The sequence below is a fragment of the Pleurodeles waltl genome, chromosome 4_1, assembly GCF_031143425.1.
Source record: "Pleurodeles waltl isolate 20211129_DDA chromosome 4_1, aPleWal1.hap1.20221129, whole genome shotgun sequence".
In the NCBI taxonomy this organism is placed as follows: domain Eukaryota; kingdom Metazoa; phylum Chordata; class Amphibia; order Caudata; family Salamandridae; genus Pleurodeles; species Pleurodeles waltl.
The window spans coordinates 887521323-887544491 of record NC_090442.1 but is presented as its reverse complement, the minus strand read 5'-3'; the positions used below and the strand labels follow the sequence as shown (position 1 = coordinate 887544491).

Here is a 23169-nt window from a genome sequence, read left to right as displayed (position 1 = left end):
TGTCATGAATAGAGGCAAATATAAGACAGACTCAAACAGAGCATTAATTGCTGCTGGCTAGCAGGACAGAACAACCTCTTGGATACTGCTGAGTGCATGGCCAAGATCGTTGAATTATTTGAGGCAGCCAAAGTAGGTGGTTCTCCAACTGACCCTGACATGCTTTCAGGCTGGGCCCAATGTATTTTGTGCATCCATGGAAATGCCATTGTGGCCTTCCCACAGAGCAGAACAGATCTATACCTTTAACATTGCATCCAAAGTTAAGGGAACGGACATCCCCAGAGGCATGCTATTTGAAGAGTGCTCCATAATAGATTTGGGGTTGTTATACTAAAACTGTTGTTGATTTCTCATTGGATCTTATCAGAAGGAGTTCTAAGCAACCGTTTAAAGTTTCAAGGATTAAATACCCATGGAGCATATTGACTGACTTTGCAAAGAAAGCGGCACCATGTGGAGAGCCATTGGTGTTAAAGGGTCACATGTTTAAAGTTGCAATCCCTGGTGTTGCTGGGAGATGTAATTTCAAGATGCTTAAGGTGTTCTGCATGACAAAAACCATGCCGACGTGCCCAAGAACATGCAATCCTTACACCAATGAAAGAGTTACATATATGTGCTTTTTATGGTATGCTAAAACACAGACAGCTAGAACGCTTCATTTTGAGAGTAATATTCTTGCCTAAAGATCTGCACTTTCTTTTTTGTGATCAAAGTAGGGGTTTACCACAGGCAGGCTTTACCTTGAATGCTCACTGTCATCAGAGAATTTGGATCTACAATAAGGATTTCTTTATGTCACTTAAAATGATCTATATCATACAATAAAGCATTATGGCCCACTGTTGAGGCATAGTTAGCTACTGGTGTAGCCAAGGCAGTCAGCCTATGATGCTATTAGAACACTGCACCCTTTACCAGCAGAATTCCTTAAATCAAGCACAGAGCAGTAGAAAGAGTACATTTGAATGTTGGTGCTGGAAGCTCAAACCAGCCATTAGTCACCTTCTTCCCTGCGATTGTTTCAGTGGAGACCGTTACAATGTTCTGTAGAAACATAATTGCCTTTTGCTCAGGGCATACACCTGCAACTCTGCTGAGGGTCGTCCGTGCTGCTTGTTGTACTTCTGATCTTGCCCGCTGTCAGTCCTCGGGGAGGGTGGTGGTGAGGCCGTAAAATATTATTTTTGAATTTAGAAACTGCACTTCAGAAGTTGCTGCATAGTCCTTGAATGCTGTTGATGTTTGCGTCTGTCTAGATTGCCCTTACTGACTCATTAGGGATCTGAGTCCCCAAACACAATGTTCTATTTTTATGTTGAGGAATATGGATGCAGTATTCATGAAATCATTCTTGAGGGCTTGCTTACTAGCATGTAATTACAAATTGTATGTTGTGTACCCTGAGTAACTTATCTGGTTCTGTATTTTGCAGGTGGAGGGTGTGACCCCGGGGAATCCCATGACAATGACGTTATGCTTTATGCAAAGATTGAAGGAAAGAAAGAACACATCATTATTGATACCCTTTCCTACTCATCTTACAAGGTACTTATATAGTTCTTAAGATTGCAATTCAATGATATGGCATAATGGGATTTGTACCAAGTATTACATTTACACTATATTTGCCTACACCAAAAATAGCATCTATATAAAAGGAAGCATATCCCCTTATGTGAATGTTGATACTGTGGCAGTGAGAGGCTGGACTTCAAGAGAAGCAGGAACGGTTGACACCTGGTAATTAATGATCCTGATATTTACTTTATCAATTTTGTTTGTAATTTTCCATACCATTGACCTAACCTCAAGGAACAGACCATTTTAGCTAAAACTGAGGAACAAAGAAAGAAATTGTGTTACCTTTCTACATATACATTGGCCACGAAGAAAAAGACAGAGCGGTTCATTATGAATAATCTTAATCGAGTAAGTGCAATCAGCCTGTATACAAGTGATGAGCTCAATAATTCACTATTTTGCAAAGCAAAATAAAGTGTTTTCATGATATATGTTTTTGATCTGGATCCATCAACTATACAGAGTTTGTTCTGAAGGATTGGTGGTTGAGGTAGGTGGACATCTTTTTACACGAGACAGTAGACTTTGCCTCGAAGAAGAACCAGCAGTGTTTTATCAGCAGAGGGGTTGTTTGAAAGCATGTTTGTGCACGCTTTGAGGTCTGCAGCGGAATTCATATTTGCATTGAGTGACTGTACGGAAAACGTTTACGGTACATGGAGGAGAGCATTGCCTCCTTAAGTGTGTGCTTGCCCCAGTGATTGAACAACAGTTCTAAAATCTTGCAGTGGGATAAAGATCTTGTTTCCCCCGCACAGATGGGTTTGGTAGAGCAGAGTTATGTGATGATTGAATTGGTGACTGGCTTTGTAATATACAGGACACAAACAGAAGCAACGTACTTTATTGCACCACCATTTTCTGAGAGGTAGGAGTTGATAAAAAAAAGAAAGTCACATGGTACGTAGTAACCGCTGCAAGCCGTATAATCTCATCTCGTTAAAGTCATACCAATGGAAAGTGGCAGGAGTGGGTGGCAGATGTATGCCCAAATGTGTATTGTGATTGAATATATATATTAAGAGACTGATGTCCAGCCAAGACACACTATAGGACGCTCAACAACTTATAAAGTGACTGATGCTATCCTAGTAAAGATCAACTGGTGGAACATCCTGTAAGTGGAAAGATGTCTATGGCCATTTAAAATGGCTGTTTTACTTTCCAATTGACATATCTCAAGAAGCGGAATGATTTTACATGACTCTAGACAAGCTAGGTGATTGGTCTCCTCTTTGTGCCCCTCCTGAAGCTGAATTTAAGTTGACAATTATAGACTACCGAGCAGGGTGGGAACAGAAGAAGTAGGTAACGGACATCCGTCAATTCTGGGAGTGTGTTTACCCATTTGCAATAGAGAATATCACTGTGGAAAGATGTGTTCTGTTGTGTGGAACGCGGATCTAGTCAATTAAAGAGTTCTACAATTATTTGCAGGCAATTTTTAATGAAATGTAGTTACCACAAAATACATTTTTTACTAATGGTGCTCCTTAAAATGTGTTTTCTATAGTAAATATATTTATCTGCAGTGATAACTCATAGTTCACACTGCTCAGTTAATGAAAACCCTTTTCTAAATGAAATATTGTTAAGTTTTCTGCATGTTTTGGGTTTATAATAAATGAGGCAAACCTTTAACGTGGGGAGATAAAAAAAAAAAACAGGGAGAGTTTGTCTCCGAGCCACATGCGGAGCAGCCCTCAGAGGGAACATTCAGGACATAAATTGGTAACCAGTCGAGAGAGGCGCATTATTGTGGAGGATGAAATTTGCAATATTTAAAAAGCCCAGATTGTGTCGTGAAACATAAATGCCAATGAAAATGTACGAAATTAAAAGGCCCCGTCCTGGTATAGAAAGAGCTATGTGCTCTTAGGAGCAGTCCAAACCTATCTTAAAATCAACGCGCCTAATACGTAGTATGTAATGTAATCCTAGGATTGGGATAGTCCCATTAAGATCACTAACAGCGTTACCACTGAATACGTTACTGCAGTATCATTATTCGCATGGTGATAGCACAATAAATGCAGTCATAACAAATAAAGATGAATGACGTGAAAAAGTAGTCCAAAATAATAAGTCAAAAGTTTAGCCTCACGAAATACCCACCTTCGACACATATTTCATATAAAAACTTTGACATACATCTAAACCTATTATCAAACACTCGGAGTTAGTATATTATATTGAGTAATAGATGGAAAGCAAAACTGGGTAGATTTAGGGACGTAAAACAAATCTTTATTAATATAGGGCGTTACGTATAAAGTATGTTTGTAATCTACATTTCCATACCAAACCAGGGAAAGTACGTAAAGGTAATTTATGCTTCTAATATTGTAGTGACTACTACTTCTTTAGACACTGCCCATAGAGTCATCTCAGTAAATCCATCAGTGTCTAAAATCCCAACTTTTACAACAGTAGTCATGCAATTACAAAAAGGGTTGTTCCCACCCAATGTTATCATCAGGCTGATCTGCAAGAGTAATCCCATCAGTAAACAGGATTTGGAAGGCATCAGTTTATGAGCGATGTGACCTCCACAAGCTTTTGATATGGGAGCTTCACGTCAATGGCCACTTGAATATTTGCCATTTTCTGCCCCAGCAATATGTCTCAGGCTGTACAATTGACCCGGTCTGGTACATGATTCCCTGAACAGAGTTTGAGTCAAAGCTTTGGAGAGCCGTGGATCAGCCACTGTTTTATTTTTAAGAACGAATTTTGAGTTAGATATGGTTCTGGCTCACCAACTTTGGTGCTGCTTTTGACTTGGTGATTTCTGGAACAAAACAGTTTTGCAGTGGATTATTCTGCTGATCCAAGCCCTATGTGTGATTATGTGCATCTAAAAATTATAGATTGCCATGTGATTCACCAATGCGTAGATTCTATGTTGTGTGTACTCTGACATATAGTTCAAACTAATACATAATTGCATTCATGCGTAGAATCATATCATGGCATTCAAGCTAAGCTTTCCCAGAAAACTGATGCCAGTGTTGTCAGTTCTTATATGGTACGATTGTTAGAGTTTCTTGCAATTTTCTGTTTTTAAAAACACACAGCAATTATGAAAAACAAAAATGTTAAGATAAAGTTATAACTGTTCATAGTTCCTCTTTCAGTATTTTCCATTAAAAAGTGTACATTCTCTGAAACGGTGATTGACTCTGGAGCGCTTTCACAGAACATTTAACTGTGTCGTTTTAGGTTCCTTCTGTAGTTTCCACAGCCATCAGTCCAGAGTTACAGACTCCTGCCACCAAATTTTGTCTGAAGCAGAAAAGCCACCGAGGTCTACGACGCAACGTGTGGGCTGTGGATTTTTTCTATGCTCTGCCTGTTCTTCCTACCACTGAGTCCCACATGATACAGTTCTCCATTAACCTAGGCTGTGGATCGCATCAGCCGGGGAACAGGTAAAGCAACTATATTTGCTCTCTTCTCTTCCATGGTTCACCCTGCGTTTACGTGAGGCAGGGTAGCAGATCAATGCCTATCTTTAATATAGCCGTATGAGGTACAGCTGGATGTACATTATCTACATGGAATTCATGGACTTGTACTGGAGCCTGGAGAATGTTTGGGGCTCCCATGAATCAACTTTGGCCAACCATGGATTTGCCTAAGATGACAGTATGGTTTTTATCTGTATGTTGAATTATCCTGTGACTGTTCTTGCAGACCAGATGTCATAAGAAAAGATGTAAAGCCATGGAGAGAGTATCAGTAAAATAAGACATCCACCACATTACAGAAATGAAATGAGTATCCCATTCTTCCTCACTGCACTTCTCTTTAACAAATTCACTGGCCTAAACATATTCCACAGCAGAGCACAGACCACAGCGCTCACAATTTCTAGCTATACCTGTCAACTTGTTGGTTAAATTCTCCTGGCGCAATGAACATTTATTTTACAGACCATGAATTAAGAGACTATTTGCAGCACAATTTGGCATGTTCTAGTTACATATTAAAGCAATCAACCTTCAACATCGAGACACAGACGTTTACTGCAGCAAGGACCTCCAGTCTATCTGTGTATTTGACAGATCCCCCTTCCCCCCTTATTTACTCACCTTCTGTGACTTTAGTCTTGTATTATTATTATTGCTCCCCAGTATCTTTACATAGCTTTGTTTATTTTGTCATTGCTTTCAGAAATGTTTGAGCACAAGCAATTGCAGCTTCCCCCTTTACCAACTGATGTTTAGATTGGTTCTTAGAGCAGGAATCTGTTCTCAAAATTACTGAACATATTGCATTCAAGGGTTTCTTCACTTGACCCTTGGTTTTCCGTGCTGTGACTGATACTGTGTAGGGCAATACAGGCTGCATGACGATAAACTTGCTTGTCTCTTTAGTACACACCAGTGGCTGCTCCTCAGCAATGGCGAAAGAGCGTCAACCCACTGGTTAAAAAGCCAGCAGCTGAAAAATAAAGCAATATTTTATTATCGTTTTATTTTTGAGCTGCTGGCTCAGTCAGCGTGTCCAGGAAGGGATGGGGCTGGGCCATGGGAGGGAGGCGGAGAGTGGAGTGCACTTAACTGTTGGACAGTTTGGCCGGCCTTCTTACACAGCCGGGTTGGAGAAACAGCACAGACTTCAATGCACTGTCTGATCGACAGACCAAGCTGCTCAGACCAATCCTGGTGCTGCTCTCATGCTAGTTATACCATCAGAGTAGCACCAGAATTGCGTGTGGGCCTGTGTTGGTGTCAGAGGGACTGCTGGGACACCATCAGGAGCGAGAAGAGGAGCGAGGCAACAGCGGCAGGACAGGTATTTTTTTTCTTAATTACTCCCCCCCGTCTCCATCTTCCCCTCCCCTTTGAGATTTGCGGCGGCCACCACTGGTACACACAATGCTGTGTTGCCCTGTGTGCATTTTATGTACATGAAATCCCTATTGGAGTAACCTAGTCAGGCAGCTAATTCCTGACCTCTAACTCTGGGATCATTCAGGGACAGAAAGAAATCGAATGAGATTTTGGTAGCCTGAATAACTTACTATTAGTGTGATAGTGTAAGGTAGTGTTTTTATTTTATAAACATGGAAGCTGTCATACCTCTTGACATTCCGCTTAAGGCATCTGTCTCCTTTTTCTTTCCAGTTCTACCCGCTGTGTTTTGCTCCTTCTTGAATTCCTATGTTCTTAGCTTATGCGTTCCCCCTGGCTCTAGCATCTAACCATTATTTGTTTACCCTGTTCCATTCCTGTACACACTGTCTTAAACAAAGGCATGTGGAAGCCACTGCGACCATTTTCTACATCCCTACACTATGGACTCATTACAAGGTCCCTGCTAATAGGCGTGTAATTGCTGCCCTGCAATTACAATTAATGGTTGGAAAACATGCTCCATTGGAAATTGGATCCTGAGGTCCACTATGACATGGGTAATAACAAGAGGAATCAGATTTTATGCCTCAATTCTTCTAGTTATTCTTCCTTTACAGCCACATTTTCACCCAGAGATTTTGGCTGCTTTGAGCTGTCAGAGTCCTCCAAGGGAAACTGTAAGGACCTGCAGTACTCATAATCCATATGTGCATGGTATCTACTGTTACTGTGCCCACTGGAGGCTACAAGCCACTTCTCATGAGGTCCGTAATGCACATTCTGAGCAATAACCTCTACTACCCAAGTTCTCATTATGGTCCTTGTTTCCACCAATCGCGTGTTTTCTCCATATTTCCCAGGTCTTATGACCCTTTCATTTCTGACAGCCAGGATTGTTTTTTGCAGTGCTTCACTCCGGCACTGCACACCTTCGAGCTGTCTTGTTGTAAGAACTGCTGTTCTGAAAGCTCTGTGCCACTGTAGGTTTCTGATTTTTGATCTGTGATTGCCCAGCAGTAAGTGGGTTATGCCTTATTAGAACATTGGCAGTTGGCAGCTCCATTGAAAACAATGGAGTGCAGCGGGCTTTTACTGGCCGGTAAAAGCCCGCAGCGCCAACATTCCAATGGGCTTTGTTCACAGCAGCAGCTGTGAACAAAGCCTCATGGAGCCCGAGGGGATTCTAATCCCCTCGGGCTCCGTGAGCAATTTGTTTTTTTAAGAGAACATTCTGCCCTGAGTGGCAGAATGTTCTAATAGCCTTAGAACCCGCCATAGCGGGCTCTACCGGCTATTAAAGGCCCTTTCCCTTGTTAAATGCCCTCGCCTTCGGCTCGGGCATTTAACTCGGGAGCGGGCCTTTAATAGCCGGTAGAGCCCGCTACGGCAGGTTCTAAGGTTATAAGAGACCCTACTCAGGACTATCTATAAAATCGCAGTCTGCCTACACAATTACAGGCTGGGCAGTCACAGATGGTGCTGAGCTAGAGGCTCAGTAGGGGTTTGTGTTCCACATCAGGTCGAGACATTCCCAAAGCCCGGTGATGGTTTCCTGGCATTACTGCACATGTATGTATGTATGTTTGCTGAGGAGCTTGGTCTCTTTGACTCCTTTAAGTTCTCAATATGCATCTCATATTGGGGATGCATAGCCAGCTGTGTTTCATGAGCAGGAGCACTGCCACCTGCCTACACCCTCATGAGTTTTGGAGTGTTCCTACCCCACTGCAACATTTAAAACAGACTCATTCCTGTGTTTGGAAGGAGAACATGCAGATTCTTGAGGGCTCATCAGTTTTTGCAGTTCGACCTATTCTGGGAGGTTTTCACACAAGCCCTCGTGAACAGATTTGTTAGCAACTGTGCTCAAACTGACGTGTCATCACGCTGGTAGAATTTCAATATGAAGGTAAAAGTAATTTATGAGGGCAACATCTCGCCTGTCCTGAATCTTTGACGGTATTTGAATTAAATCAAGTTTCGGAGCAGTCTGGAGGCGTGAAGAGGGCTCTGAGCATTAAACCTTCCTCTGGTGTACGCTAAGACCACTTGAGACCGGGCAGAGCTGGAGTCTAAGCGGAGTCTCCATGTAGTACTGGCCACGCGCATTGGGCCCAGTCCACTTCCTCTACCAGCACTTTCCATACGCCTGTGTTATCACCTGGAACTGAAAGGGAAAGTACCTGGTGGTTTGCCTTAATCTGCCTTATCTCAAGAGGTATCCATACTGGATCCTGGATGTGTTCTGAGTAAATATGGACTATGTAAATTATTTTATTTAGGTCTTGAAAATCTGTTGTCGATTCTGCCCTCCAGGATTGCGTCTTTGTAACTATATACTGCAGTCTTGGAAAATCATAAGGTTGTGTGGGTAATGTTTGAGTGAATGTTCACGAGCTCATGAGTATAAAATATTTCAAAATTGAACTAGGAGCACACAGCCTTTATCAAAAGTTATTCCGAGTGGGCTTATTTGCCTACATGTGCCCAAAAATATTCTACAATAACGCATGTGCATTCTTCCTTCCCACTGTCTGCCATTCACAAAGGTCAACCATGAGTAATTTCTCTCGGGGCGATCCATGAACATGGGAAGCTTCCATCATAAATTATCTCTTCTGTACAAGATGAAGGATTGTCTGACCTCAGCTGAAAAGCACCTTGTAGCATTCCCCTGAACATCTGCTGCTCTACTTCGGATGCCAGGTATAGGTTTTATGAAACCGGGTGCTTGTATTGCTCTGCAATTTGAGGAACTTGCCTCCTTCATATGACTCTGCAACCCGACTTTCTACATATTGCAAGCATGAGGCTCAGCGTTTACCTGGTAGAACGTGTCTTAAAATGTTCATAAAAATCAGCATAGAGTGTAAAAATAACAATACAAAACACCAAGTCCCGATTGACCACAAAACTGTGGCCACATCTGTTCTGTGTCCCCCAAGTAACATTGTCCTCAAAATCTGGCATGACTACTTGAAAGCTGGATGTTGGAATGAACGAATCATTAGGTCTGTCATGTTCTCAATTTTAACTAATTTGTTTACAAACAATTTATTTTAGGTATGCGCACGGAATAGTTGTTAGTTTATAATGTTATAGCTTGACTGTCCTTAATGTATGTGTGAGGAAATATGGTTAATTATATGGTATGTTTGTGTAACCTCACTGCGTAATAAACTCACAACCCTGACTTGGGTCTAGTCAAGGTTGTTGGTAAAACTTTAGCTCAACCCTAGGTATCTGTGACTTTGAGCAGTCAGGCTTTATAAAAGGAATAAGTGTAAAGCATTTAGAAGTACCAAAACAATTGAAAAAGAAAGAAACGCAAAACAGAAGAAATTGAAAAATAATTTATAAAAATTGATCTTATTTTTATGAATTTTTAAACATCTAAACAAACAAAATTCACTAAAGAATTCCAGAGATATAGATTTTTAAACAAATTCTAAATCAAAATATAAACAAGCCTTGGCATTACTGCTATTAGCAGTTACTTTGGCAACGTTTGAAAACTTTTAAAGAGTTGTGTTCAGTTGCTCCGACCTGCTTTGAGTGACTAACTCTGGGAGGGAGCAAGTCAAGGGGGCCAGTAAGGCTGAAGAAGACAGTTACATTGCAGTCAAAGCAGTCTCAAGCCTGGTGTCAGGCTCTACGGGCCAGCTACTGTAGACTTCAATTTAGTGGTACTGATGCAAGGGATACAGGATGCTGAAGATGCTGAGTGTGTTGTGGATGCTGATCCTGTCAGTGGGGGTCATCCTGGGGACACCTCTTGAGCCAAGAATGCAGTGGGACAACATTGGCTACGGGGTCAGGTAGTGTCTGTCTTGGGCTACCAAACTGCACTTCGATGACTTTCCCAGGTTTAGCAGACTTGGATGCAACTTTTGAGCATTGGCATTTGATTTTCCAGGCTGTGCTTCAGCAGGTAGCGGTGAACGCACAGTTGTGGCTGTCAACTCTGCTAAGGCAGCTTCTTTAGCTTTTGTAGCCCTAGTGCTGAAACAGTAAGTCAGAAAACTGACTTTTGAAGTTCACCTCTTCTGCCTGGGGTTCTGGGGTGATTTTCCTCAAGACAGGCACAGTCCTCTCTTTGCTAGCCCAGGAGCAGCAGTTGCAGTCCAGTTTTTATTTCAGCCTCTCTTTGCCAGGTCAAGGGTACAGCAGTTTGGTAGCCCACCTTAGAGTTGTGGCTACCTGAGGGCTACTTGCCCACAGGAAAACCTGTATGGCAACTGTTTTCCCCTCTCTGTCCCCGATGCCAATATGTCTACCAGAACAAAAGAGCAGCCCCTGTCATGTCTGTCCACTATTTTCCCTTCAAAGGTGGCTTCCCCTTTGAAGCTCTCCTTTTGGGCTCACACACTGTGTGGCTTCCTGCCAGGAGAGGTAATGCCTCAGCCAATGGCAGGCCTCTATTGTATCCTATCTTGGAGTCATACACACTTCTCCCCAGGAGGGCTGAAGGCTGTCTTGAGGCCAGCATCTGCAAATAGCCACTGGAAAACATGGGCTACAGAGTGGCAACTTTCTAAAGCTGCTTTTTACAAATTTCAATGAGGCATCAAGCTGAGCATAATGTAACAATTCTTTTGCTATCTTGAAGTACCAACTTTAGTAGTCCTCTTGCTTTCCCACAGTAAAAATGACAGTTTGTGGTTTGTACTATTAGAGCATACAAAAATAAACATATTACTTTTAAATATACAGTCCCCTGTGTTAGGACTCAATAGACCTACCTTAGTGGTGACATATTAAAAAAGGAGGTTTGAGCTTTCTCATTAGTTTAATTGGCAAAGTCGAGTTTTTTAGTTTAGCAGTGCTCTACCAGTCTCAGTGGCAGGTTGGGAGACACATTTTACTTTGTCGCACTCAGGGTTGCACAGCCCTGGGTAGCCCAGTACCTTATACTAGAGACTTATAAGTAACATATACCAGTTTGGCAAAAGCCAGTCAAACATACACTTTTAAGGGTCAGAGCATTGGCACTGAGGCCTGGTTAGCAGGCATTAGTGTACTCTCCGAATCGAAAAACCAGCAGCATTAATGCTAAACTTTGGGGTTGATCATGCAAAAAGAAGCATTTCCATAAAGTATGCATCACTGATGCTTTAGGCCAGGGTGGTGAGCGTAGATCCAAGGTGCCGGATCCATGTCAGATTTTTCCCACCAGCTGGAAATTAGATCCAATTCAGATTTGTTGCATGTAAGTATATTTTTCATGACTATCTTACAGGAACTATTCATTAACAATAATTTTAAAGGTATCTATGATGTGGGACTGTACTGTTAATAGCAAAGCATTAGGATCCTATTAATATGCTGAGTTTCTAATAGCTTTGTGCAAATATTTAGGGACAGGCAAAAGATTGAGGTATGGAGGCTGGATCTCAGAGAAATGGCTGTTTTTTCTGAGCTCTTTGGCACCCTGAAGCGCCCTGGCTTTCTTACAACTCCCAATGAGGAGAAATTCGAAGGTGATAAATCAGATGTCTATATGGAGTAGCAAGACACCCCATCAGTCCGATTTAAGGGGTGACCTGCCTCATATTGCCCTCATTAGCCAATTCTTCCCCTAATTTGGCCAAAGATGCTCACAAGGTGTTGATTATGCTCTCCTAGCAGAAGGAAACTCTTGACTGAAGGTACTGTGAAGAGGAGTGAAGCATCTGCCACTGCCTTCTAAGTCTAGGCAAGGTTGGATGTGCACAACTTGATATCGATGTACAAAGATGGCGACAGTGTGGGGCCAAGGGAGCATGCCATTGACTGTTAAATAAATAGAAAGAGGAGAAACTGTTCTATTGTGTAATGCCACTGCCTCGAAGGGAACAACTGAGAAATATTTTCTCCCAACAGTGGATCAGTTAATAACCTAGGCATAAGAACTGGAGCAAAATCATGGACACTAAAATAGAACTGCTAAATGTAAATATGCCAAGGCAGTAGTCATCTTAGATGGTTTCTTCTTGCTTAAGGGTGATCTCATAGTGAGATAGCTGAGAAAATCCCCATTTGATAGTTTTTCCCTCATGAGAGCATCTGCCTGCCACCTATGCATGGAGCATTAAAAACAGGATGATGGATAAAATGCTTGAATTAGTTTCAGCCACTATCAATCCCTTGGGCTGCCTCCAAATCCATTATTTCACTCCCACCATGCTTCAGTAGTTTGGATTCAGCCATATACAAATTAGTCTTGACCCTGCTTCAGTAGGAATAGTTCAGTTCAGAGTGCCAGGTCAGGTCCTCCCTGAATCGGGACACAAGCAACTCAGCACCAGTAATTCCTTAATTAAGGCGCATCAGCCAGGTATAGCTTGGTTCCAGTGGTCGAGTGAGCATGGAACACATGTCTGGGCATGCCTGTCACACTTAGGGCATCAAAAACAAGGTGATGGATGTAATGCTCGAATTATTATCAGCCACCGGAAATCTCTTGCAACAAGAACAAATGGTTCCCTCAGAGAGTGCTTGTAGCCTATGCTCCCTCGAAACAACCTTTTTAAGGGATCACCTATACATTCTGTTGTATGTTCAATTTTAGATTTCTTTTAGGAGTAGGTGATAAATTCATCTCCACCAGGGGAAGTGGAGAAATTTTAGCCACTCCTCTGTACACTTGTCAATCGGACTTCTGGGCAAATTTCACCAACCACTGTGTCGTGGCAGTTTTTTTCATGTGCAACTCACCAATGGTACGTTGGCAAGCGTGGGTGAGAACTGGAGACCCCTAGAGCAACTTTCGGTGCTAGAAGGGCACCTGGTGAGATTTTCTCACCATGAAAGGCCGCAGATGGCCATTACCATTCAAGGTGAGAAAGCTGCTGCTCGAGTAGAAAATCTACTCAGGCAACAGCAAAATCAACTCGAGCAGCAGTACCCTCTGGCGCACCACGGAATGATCTCACAGCACTAAAGATCAACATGAGCAGTGCGCTGATTTCTGTCCGTTCATTGAACTCTCGAGTGAAACTCCTCGATTTCTGCTCTCCCCTAATTTCTTTAACCCCCTCATGCTTGCTGATTTAATTACAATCTCAGGGTTATCTTTAAACAGCTTAGCTTTAGCTTTCGGGATGTTGTATGGTATGTAATTTCTCTGCTTCCTCAAAGAATCTATAATCTCTCAGTGCCAATTTTTCAAAAGTGAGGATTCCTGGGGGCAATGAGTTGGAGGAAGGTAAGAAAGTAGACAGAGGACATAGACATGTGATGGATGGAATGCTTGAATTAATTGCAGCCTCTGACAATCGCTCGGGTGCATCCTAATCCATGATTTTTCTCCTGTAAAGCCACCTCAGATTGGATTCAGCCATATACAAATCAGTCTTGACCCGTCTACAATAGTAACAGTCTAGCCTGAACTGCCAGGCCAGGTTGTCTGCAAACTGGAACTTAAGAAACCCAGGCCTCTTTTACCCTTATTAGAGCTCATCAGCCAGTTATTGCTTGTGCCAGTGGCACTGTGAGCACATGACCCACATCTGGGAATACCTCTCACACTTAGGGCATCAAACCAAGGTGATGGATGGAAAGCTTGAATTAATCTCATCCACTGGCAGTCGCTCGGGCCACGTCCCAATCCATCATTCCCCCCACCCCTTGTCATCTCTGTTTGTCTCCAGCTATATGCAAATCATTCTTAACCCTGTGCCAATAAGAACAGTCCAACCTGAGATGCCTGGCCTGGTCCTCCCTAAACCGGAACATAAGCAACCCGGTACTGGTTTCACCCTTATTAAAGTTTATCAGTTAGGTGTAGTTTGGTTCCAGTGGCTACCAAGCACAACATGGTTCCAGTGGTTACCTATGCATGGTATAAACACTCCAACAAATATTTCAAGTGGGACAATGAGTTGGAAATAGTGTTTTCACCTCTATTCCTATTCAACACATAAGAAGTGTGAAAATTACACCTGGGATCACTTCATATGCACGAATAACTCCCTACTCTCTCCTATTGTACTGCAGCTATAGAAATAGAAGGCGGGAAAAAACAGTGAAATGAAACAGTACATGAGCTATCATTCCCCTTTTTCCCAATAATAAAGGCATGAAATGAACACCCTGCCTGAACACATATAGATGCTGTCCAACTGCCTATCAAGAGAGCTGCTGTTTTCACAATCCATTACTGAAAATAAAGGTAGCTGCGGGACCCCAGACACTTCATCTGTCTTCTATGAAGATGCAGGTGGTGACACTACAATTATTGATTAAATAACTTCAAGGAATCAAAATCTTCAGAAAATGAAATGTCATATTGGATATTGCTTTAACTTAAATATATGTGTACAGACATTTCATCATTCCACTCATGTCTACATTCCACAAAGAAAAGCATGGATGAAGGAAAGAAATTCATCCAGAAAACCTCTGACTGTGACAAAGACATGTGGTTCCTAAGCGGTCATGCTGTGGAATTAGAAGATAGAACTTGTTGTGAGAATGTCTATGCATACGATATACCTGAAAATGCCAAAAAGAAACATGATGAGTTTGTTAACTGTACTTCTGCCTACCTTGCTTAATATAGCTTTTTCTCCATCATTGGAATTTCAAAGAGCCCTCAAGATGCAGCCAGATCTACAACTAAATTGACTGCCCTGAAACCCATCATAGATTACCTCATCGCAAAACGAGCAGGCAAGTCACCATGGGTGTAAAGCACACAGAAATGTTTATATATTGGAGTCACAGAATACAAATCTATGCTGACTCGCCCTTCTGACTAGTCTTAAACACAAAATATTTCTGGAATGTGACTTCAACTCACCTGCTGGGAGATCAAATACAGCCTTTTCGGCCCAGTAATGATGTGCATGATCATAGATAGGAAAAGCGCAGTTCTCCAACTCTAGAGCTATGGCCTGATTTCTAAACACACTTGATCTCAAGATAGTGGATACCACCAACTCCTCCTCTGTGCCCAATCCATGTGTGAAGACCAAACAAGCTCTGGAACCCATGGACCATTGTTATTTTCAACCCATACCAAACCACACCCAAAAAGACTGGGAAGCAGGCTCTCTTACAAACTGAATCAACCTCTGAACACTGAAGCCAGAGACATGGAGAGGTCCCAATTTCCATTGACAGATAAATTAATAACCTAAGTCCATCAAGGTAACCTATAGTTTATCTCCTTCCAGAAGCCATTAGACTCCTGGCTACCTATGGACAATAGTAACAGTAGACCTTCTTCCTGCTCGGCAAACAAACACTGCACCCAGACTATACACTGTTACCACCCTGTCCAAAGCTGCACAGCATCAGCAAAAAATGCTTTTTGCCGATGCTGTACAGCATCGCCGGAATGCATTGGCAGTGCCAATAGATCCCAAAGGTGAGCCCTATTGGCATTGCCAATGGGTGTTACATTTTCCTGTCAGGGGTCGCATGCCCAAGTGAGACCGGGTTACCACCATGGTAGCCCATTGGATGGGCTACCAGGTCAAGTGTTTGCAACAGAGAAGCTGGCTGAGGCTCCACTGGCAGAATCCAAGTGATTCCTCTAGCCCTAAAGGGACAAGGGAACTAAAGTTTGGAAGGGAAGGAGTATCACCAATATATGGCAGTATTAAAGCGCCTCTGAACTTTAAACCACCCATTGAACATTTAAACACAATTGATGGAAAAAAGACTGACATTACTTGATTCCACTCTTCATAATAAATTGCGTTCCACAAAGGCAAACCAAGACAAGTCCCCTGATACTAAACTAATGTATTCAATTGACATTCATGATTAAGAAATTATTTGAAATAAACTAAATTCTTGTAAACTGTAAAAAAAAAAAAAAAAAAAAAATTAAAACACAAAGTAACATTAATTAGAACCACATTTAATAGTACAAATCTGGCACATCATCAATTCTGTCTATATAATGCACATCAAACAGACCTGCAAAGAAAATATACCAAGGGGTAAAGTGTTATCATTCATATTACATAGTTGCAGCCCACTAATTCATCAATTATTAATATTATGATTGGTTAATTCACATTCCCCATCTTTCAGAAGACTGATGTTGATTCTAGTTTATATTTTTGGATTTTTGTGTTTTAGTTGCATAGCCATGTTTTACAAGAGGGTTGTGCTCATGAAAACGCAAATGGCGAGAGAAGATTTGCTGGCTAACCTCAGTAGCTGAGATGCTGCTATCCGTGACATGGTCCCTAACGAAACAGAAACTGCTAGAACAACTCAGTGAGAGGTATACAGCTCTGCAGAGAAATTACCATATGGCCGGGATGGAAGAGATCAGAAAGGCTCCATGATGAGAGATCAATGTTGGTCATGCTCAATTGCTACCATAAAACATCAGCTGGAGGGCTCCCGGCTGGAAGGGCATGTCTGGAGTCTATTAAACCTACACAAGAAGGGCTAGTGGGAACCAAATGGAAATAAATGCACTCGCAAGTGTGGTAGTGCTTTCGTAAACAAGTGAGAGTGAGAAACAGTCCCGTATGGAAATGTTTTTGTGATATCGGTTTAGAGCCGTTTGTTCAGGAGCATCTTCCTTCAAATGTGGCTGGGGTGGCGGGGGTTCAAGTGTGTGAAGTGAAGGAATTCTTTAAAGGTTTTCCGCGCAGATAAACCGCTTGTTGTAAGAAGAATACATTTTAAGAATCGTTTCTTTATCAATCTGGACATGTACACGTTTCAGAACGTTATTTAAAAACACGTTTTTGTATTTCAAGCGATAGCTTTGTTCAGTCACAACGAATTATTTTCTTCTCACTTTTCCATTTTTTCTCTCGTTGTCACTTGTTTTTCGTTGCAGCGTTTGTCATTGAAAGATACACCCCTCAGGTTTTCGCATGACCTGAATTCTGAAGTAATTCGTCCGGTAGTTTCCGTCATGGACGCCTGAGCGGGGACGCTGCGCTACGCGTTTGTGCTACTGTTCGCTGGAAGCAGTGGGCCACGGTCTGTACCGTGGGCCATGTCGTGTGTACGGAGGCTGTTGTGGATATTGTTTCCAAGTGGGAAGGCAACTTCTGGCCATCGCTTCAGAACGAGTTTCCTGGCACTAGGGAAAGGCAGGCCTTTCACCCCCACGCAGTGACCTGAATAACACCCACAGTGGCGCGCTATCTGGCCAGGATTCCGCTCTTCATACAAACTACAGTGCCTGTTCCTAGGAAACATGCACATAATATTGGCAGTGTCTTCAGCGGCTCACACTCACTGAGTGAATTGCCTTTTGTTGCTTAAATAAAAGGAGCTATTCAACTGATCAGTGGTCGTGGCATGGACCTCAGAAAGATAAAAAGCAGGGCAGGCTCTTCAGGAGGTTCACTCTTGGCCGTGCCCAACCAGGCCAGTGTTTGGACACGTTTTGCACTAATTGTACTTCACCAAGTCTCTTGGCACTGTGTGGTATCTAGGCACTGAACCCGCAGAGTTTCTGACATATTTCAGGTATGTCTTCGATGCACACTCTCTTAGTCATTCATTTCAATATGTCTATTCAAAGAACACAGAGCTAACCTAGATTTTGGATAGCTTTCAGAGTTACACTGGGTAGAAAATGCAGCACTATGAATGTCGACAAAGTAGAAATGTTACAACCACTCATTCCAGTGGTTAGTGCACTGCAGCAGTCTAGTCCAGTTTTCGTCGGTTCACAATAAGAGTCTTGCAGGTCCTTGGCTAAGCAACGTGGGTTCTTCCTTCTGTCAAGGCAGCTTTCACAGGGGTATAGGAATAAATTACTACTTGGAATCCCTTGAATCTAGTTGGCCATATGCTCCATCATCGAGTTGCCACATTACTGTTCTATGAACATCAAATTCAGTTTTCTAACCTTTCATTGCTGCATTTGACCGGTTGCTAGTTCTATTGGATTTGTCTATAAGGGTCCTATTGCACTCTTGAACCGTTTTGGTAACAAATGCCTGCCTGTCAGAAATTAGGTGACTTTTGATCTCTGGGTGGCTCAGTGAATGTGGTCTCCATTAGAGGAAAATATTCTTTAAATAATGGAAGCTGTCAGACAGTTCAGTAGCATTATTGACATTGAGCCACAGATCCAGGACAGATGAATCTTCGTATGGAAGGACAGTAGGCAACAATAGTGTGTATCAGTCACCAGGAGCAAATGTGCTCTCTTTGTGGCTACTTGATCTCAAGATTTCTGTGACGACACTAATCTGTGGTTGTCTTTCGAATACCTCCCAGCAATAGAGTCCTCCCAACCAGAGAGCTCTGCTTCACTTCCTCATTATCAGTCGATTATTATCTCCACTCTCTGGCCTAGGCACCTAAGGACTGATATGTTTGCAGGGCAATGCTCTGCTTCAATTTTTTGGCTCCAGGACTACAGTGTGTGATATTTCAGTGTTCATGTAAACTCTTTTCTGCAGCCCAGCATCATCTTTGTCTGTTTCCTCCATTTCTTTTGATTTTCAAGTTTTTCAAAAAATTCCAGATGGAGACGGTCCATGTGTTTTGTGTGGATCTGCTTTAGCTTCAGTTTGAGCTGGTTCTGCTTCTACTTCTAAATCTGGCTCTAGAACATTTTGTGACTTTGCCTCTTGGCATTTCACCAGTCCATAATCCTTTCCTACCTCGTTGCTCTGTGGCTCAGATTCACATAAGAGCCTGGGCGTTGAGTTGCTAGGCTTTTGCAGGCAGAACTGTTTTTTTAAAGCAGTGATTTGTATTCAGCAGTCCCCTTTCTTGTGCACCATCACTCGCCCACGTGCTCTGGAAGTTATCTTCCTAAATTGGGTCCTCAACTGTTAGCCTTTTGGCATTCTACTTAGTTATTTTTGTGCTTTAGAAGCAACTGTTTGAGCCTTATCTTGAGGTATATTTAGCTGTTCTCTGTGCTGAGGAGTTTTTGATGGCTATCTCATCCGTTCACAGGGCTGCCTGAACTGCCTTGCACCTTATGATTTTTCACAGCCACCTTCTCCAGTGGAATTTCTGCTACCTTCTCTAGACACGCGGGGCTCCTACTAATTTATTTTTAGGGTCAAAGTGGATTTCCGGAAAAGAGTGTGCAGGCTTAGTAGATTTGGTTGGCTGTTTATCGAATGATGAATCTTTGGGGGAGCTTTGCTGTTTTTCTTTAAGACTGCATTTACAAGTTATGACGTAATCATTTGTATGCTAAATCCTGTTCTTCCCTGTCATAGTCCTGATATTCCTGTTGTTCCCTTCCTCCTTTGGACCGAGTTCTGCCTCTATATTTTTTTCTTTTCCTGCAGTTATTATATAGTGCAAACTAAACCCTAAGGTATTGGAGCATTGTACATGAACACCAGTTAGAATTACACAAGGACACATTTAATTTTTGTAGGCTCACAATCGTTAAGTAATTTGCCCAGAATCAAAGAATGTTGAACCATCGCTAAGACTCGAACGTGGTTGCCCAGCTCCAAAGTTGACAGCTCTGGCTGTTACACCAAATCCCGAGGGGCTGTGTGTGTTTCCACATATATGGGATGCCACATATATACTAGCAGGCCAGTCACAGACAGGGCTGGACTGGAAGCCCAAAGCAGCCCTTCCAGATTCGTTGGTTGCATAGTAAGCAAGCTTGACCACTACAGTGGGGTTTGGGTAGGTTCTCCCCACCCTAAGAAGTTTTGGGAAAAAATGACAAAAACAATACATTCACAAAACAAAATCTTCATAATATATATTCAATTATATTTGTTTTTAAAACATAGTAAATGAGCTTACAATGCTCCAGAATGCAGCAATCTTTATTGGGACTCTTCAATGATTCCCTCACCACCACCCTCTAACAGTGCCTCTCACCTCTCTGTAGCCCCTCTCTCACATGTATTTTATTTGTTTTATAGCACCTCTCTTACCAGTGTAGGGTGTTGGAACACTTTACATAACACACATTATTCAGATACAATGAATCATACGTGTGTAAATCAGTGTATAGAAAATGTTGATAATGGGACTACAAGGTGTAGGATTCACATGTCATCCATGCTGGTAGGCACTTTTGAAGTTTTTTTGACTGGGGAAGCATAAACTCGGGATTCAGATTATAGCACAGCGGTTAGATTTGACTTTACTAATAACAATTTATTCCTAGCCAAACAAATCCTTTTTAGCAAAATTAGGGTAATCAAAGACTGGGAAAAACATAACGTTCTAAATCTGTGCCATGCAGTTTGCATGCAACTCTTTGAGATTGTTCAAAACTCACTGTGCTAGATTATGATTGTAATTTATGAACTGCACCATATGTAACACAAGGTGTTTCATGACAAAAGCAGTATCCCACTGAGCTATGTACATAAACTACTGTTCTATGATCTGCCTTGTATGCCTTCTTTGCAACAGGCATCTTAACTCTCCACTACCCTAGATGAGTCAAACCTGCCACTAGACAAAACCCTGATCTCTCTCCAGCAGGTACATTAATCACCAGGATTATCTTGACACTTTTATTGTTGTCTGAAACCTGTCGAATATACAAGGAACTCTGCAGTGCTTTTAGAACTGCTTAACTGCTACAAAATCGGTAACAAAAGCGTCCCCCACCGTTCCGGCCTCCCGGGAAACGCCCAATACGGCCAGTCTGGCCTTGGTAACAGGCAAGCATTGATTCCATAATAATTCGAAGTATGAAAGCAAAGTAACCAGAAGGTGACACGCAGCGCCATTTAACAATCTGTGCCAAAATAAATATCGACTGGGGCAACTTCCCTTTGAGGCTCTGACGTTTTGCTGATATTTTTATAATGGGCCTTCTCGGGCAGCTACTAATTAACATCGACAATATGTTTTTCAGTATCATAATTACTTATCATATCACAGAATGTTTTACTCACATGTGCGGCCATATTTTTAAATGGTAAAATTTCTTAGTGCTATTGCACTGTTTATTATGATAATTGTATGTTAAAAAGCATGTAATTATATTGATCCGAGTAAAAGACCCAACAGCTGCTGCGAAGGTGTTCCTCATCTTCTCTTCCCTTCCTCCAAAATATCAAATACCTCTTTCTTTGCTCTGTTTTTCATTTCCGTCTTTCTTTTCACGTTCCTTCTTTTTCTTTCGTTCTTTTCTTTCTATTTTTCTTATTTTCTCTGTTCTTGATTAGTCATTCTTGCCTTTTCCTATCTATCTTTTGTTTTCTTCTCCCTTACTTTCTTTCTTCCTATGTTTCTTTATTTGTTTCTTTTGCTAGTTCTTTTCATTTCTTTCCTTCGTGAGTTTATTTGGTTATTCATTGCTCTGACCACTTGTAACTTCTAAGCTTTAAAATTGTACTTAACGATTCCAGATCTTCCAAAGGCGACTGGACTTGTTTGAAATTGTTTGCAGAGAGTGCAGTTGACCCTGGCTAAACTGTGCCTTTTTTTCTATCTTTTTTGTTTTTTCCTGTCAGTGTAAGCCTGGAGTTTTCCACGAATCACGGACGCTCGTGGTCTTTACTTCACACAGAGTGTTTGCCTGAGCTATGTGCTGGCCCCCACCTCCCCCACAGCACCATCTATTCTTCTGAGAACTACAGTGGGTAAGATACCTGCCTCCACCAACAATGCTGCTTAAGGCCATCTTTATGTCTGACACACAATGGAGCTCAGACAGATTGTTGTCTCAGCTGGGGATGGTATGTAATGTTCGCGCTGGTGGCTGTGTTGACCTCTTTTCTTTCAAAGAAATTGCACGTTTAACAGCAAGCTCTTTGTTGTTGCAAATACATGGGAGTTTGCTGATTCACACAGCACCATCACAAAGGTTTCATTTTTTAGGACCAGGCAAAGTGTGTAGCCGTGATGAGGTCCTCCTCCGAGAACCTCCTGTTTTGAAAAATCAACTTTTGTGAGCCTCAAGAAAACATTGCTGTATTTTTGTGGAAGGAAGAAACAATCGTGAAGCATTTGTGAGAGAAGAGTTAACTAGACTCCAGAGGAAAGGCAAACTTCGAATGAATGTTTTGGGAACATCTAGTAGCAGGACTCGACCAAGAAGAACCATAATTATTTAAACCGAACTTTCAGAGATCTGTGCCTAGTGTAGTGAAGTGAACCATGTAGACAAACTCTTCCAAAAGAAATAACCTAACACTTGCTTTCGTAAAGTGTATGGTCACTCCTTGGTGCATCTTGGCGTGGAACTCAGTGGTCTCCTTTTATAGATCTGCAAAAGATGAAAGGCTGACTGCTGGGATTTGTTAACCAAGGTCAAACTCAGATTCCTGCAATGAAAGCATTACTTCACTGAGTCAAGGGGCCCAGCATGAAAAACCTGTTGAACTCTATATGCACCTCTGAAACTAGAGAACTTTACCATCCCATAGATGCCTGAGAAGTCCTTTCTTGGAAAGCAGTCCACATATCCAGAGAGTTAATTGGGTACATCTAACACTTTCATCCCCAACCATTCCTCTGCAGGCTGGCCTTGCCTCCTCCACACAAGGATGCATGTCCCAGGAAGTGCAACAGTGCCATCATAGTGACAGAACTTTACAGCACTATCCTCATTCATTCTACAGGTTCTGTGTTACTGTTCACTCAAGGTAGGGCTTCTTCCTCCGCTTAATTTAAGGTCATATCATTCACTCCTTCTTTGCACCTATTGTTTGATGCAATTCAACTTTGAATATAGAAATACCCAAATAAGTGTATTCCTCGACACAGACATGGCACGTGTCACCAAAACTCACAGGGGCTTTTTTATAACACAGCGTGTGCCCTGAGGATTAGATATTAAAGTTTTAAGTTGGTG

General features: G+C 42.0%; 1 protein-coding gene across 1 annotated transcript in view; it reads left to right on the top strand.

The window, feature by feature from the left end:
- Nucleotides 1-23169, top strand: part of RELN (reelin) — a 1304886-nt gene that overhangs the window by 727858 nt on the left and 553859 nt on the right. Inside the window, exons 13-15 of the mRNA XM_069229640.1 lie at nucleotides 1439-1551; nucleotides 4810-5018; nucleotides 21827-21955. Coding sequence (XP_069085741.1) covers nucleotides 1439-1551; nucleotides 4810-5018; nucleotides 21827-21955 — 451 coding nt within the window. The remainder of the gene's footprint in view (nucleotides 1-1438; nucleotides 1552-4809; nucleotides 5019-21826; nucleotides 21956-23169) is intronic.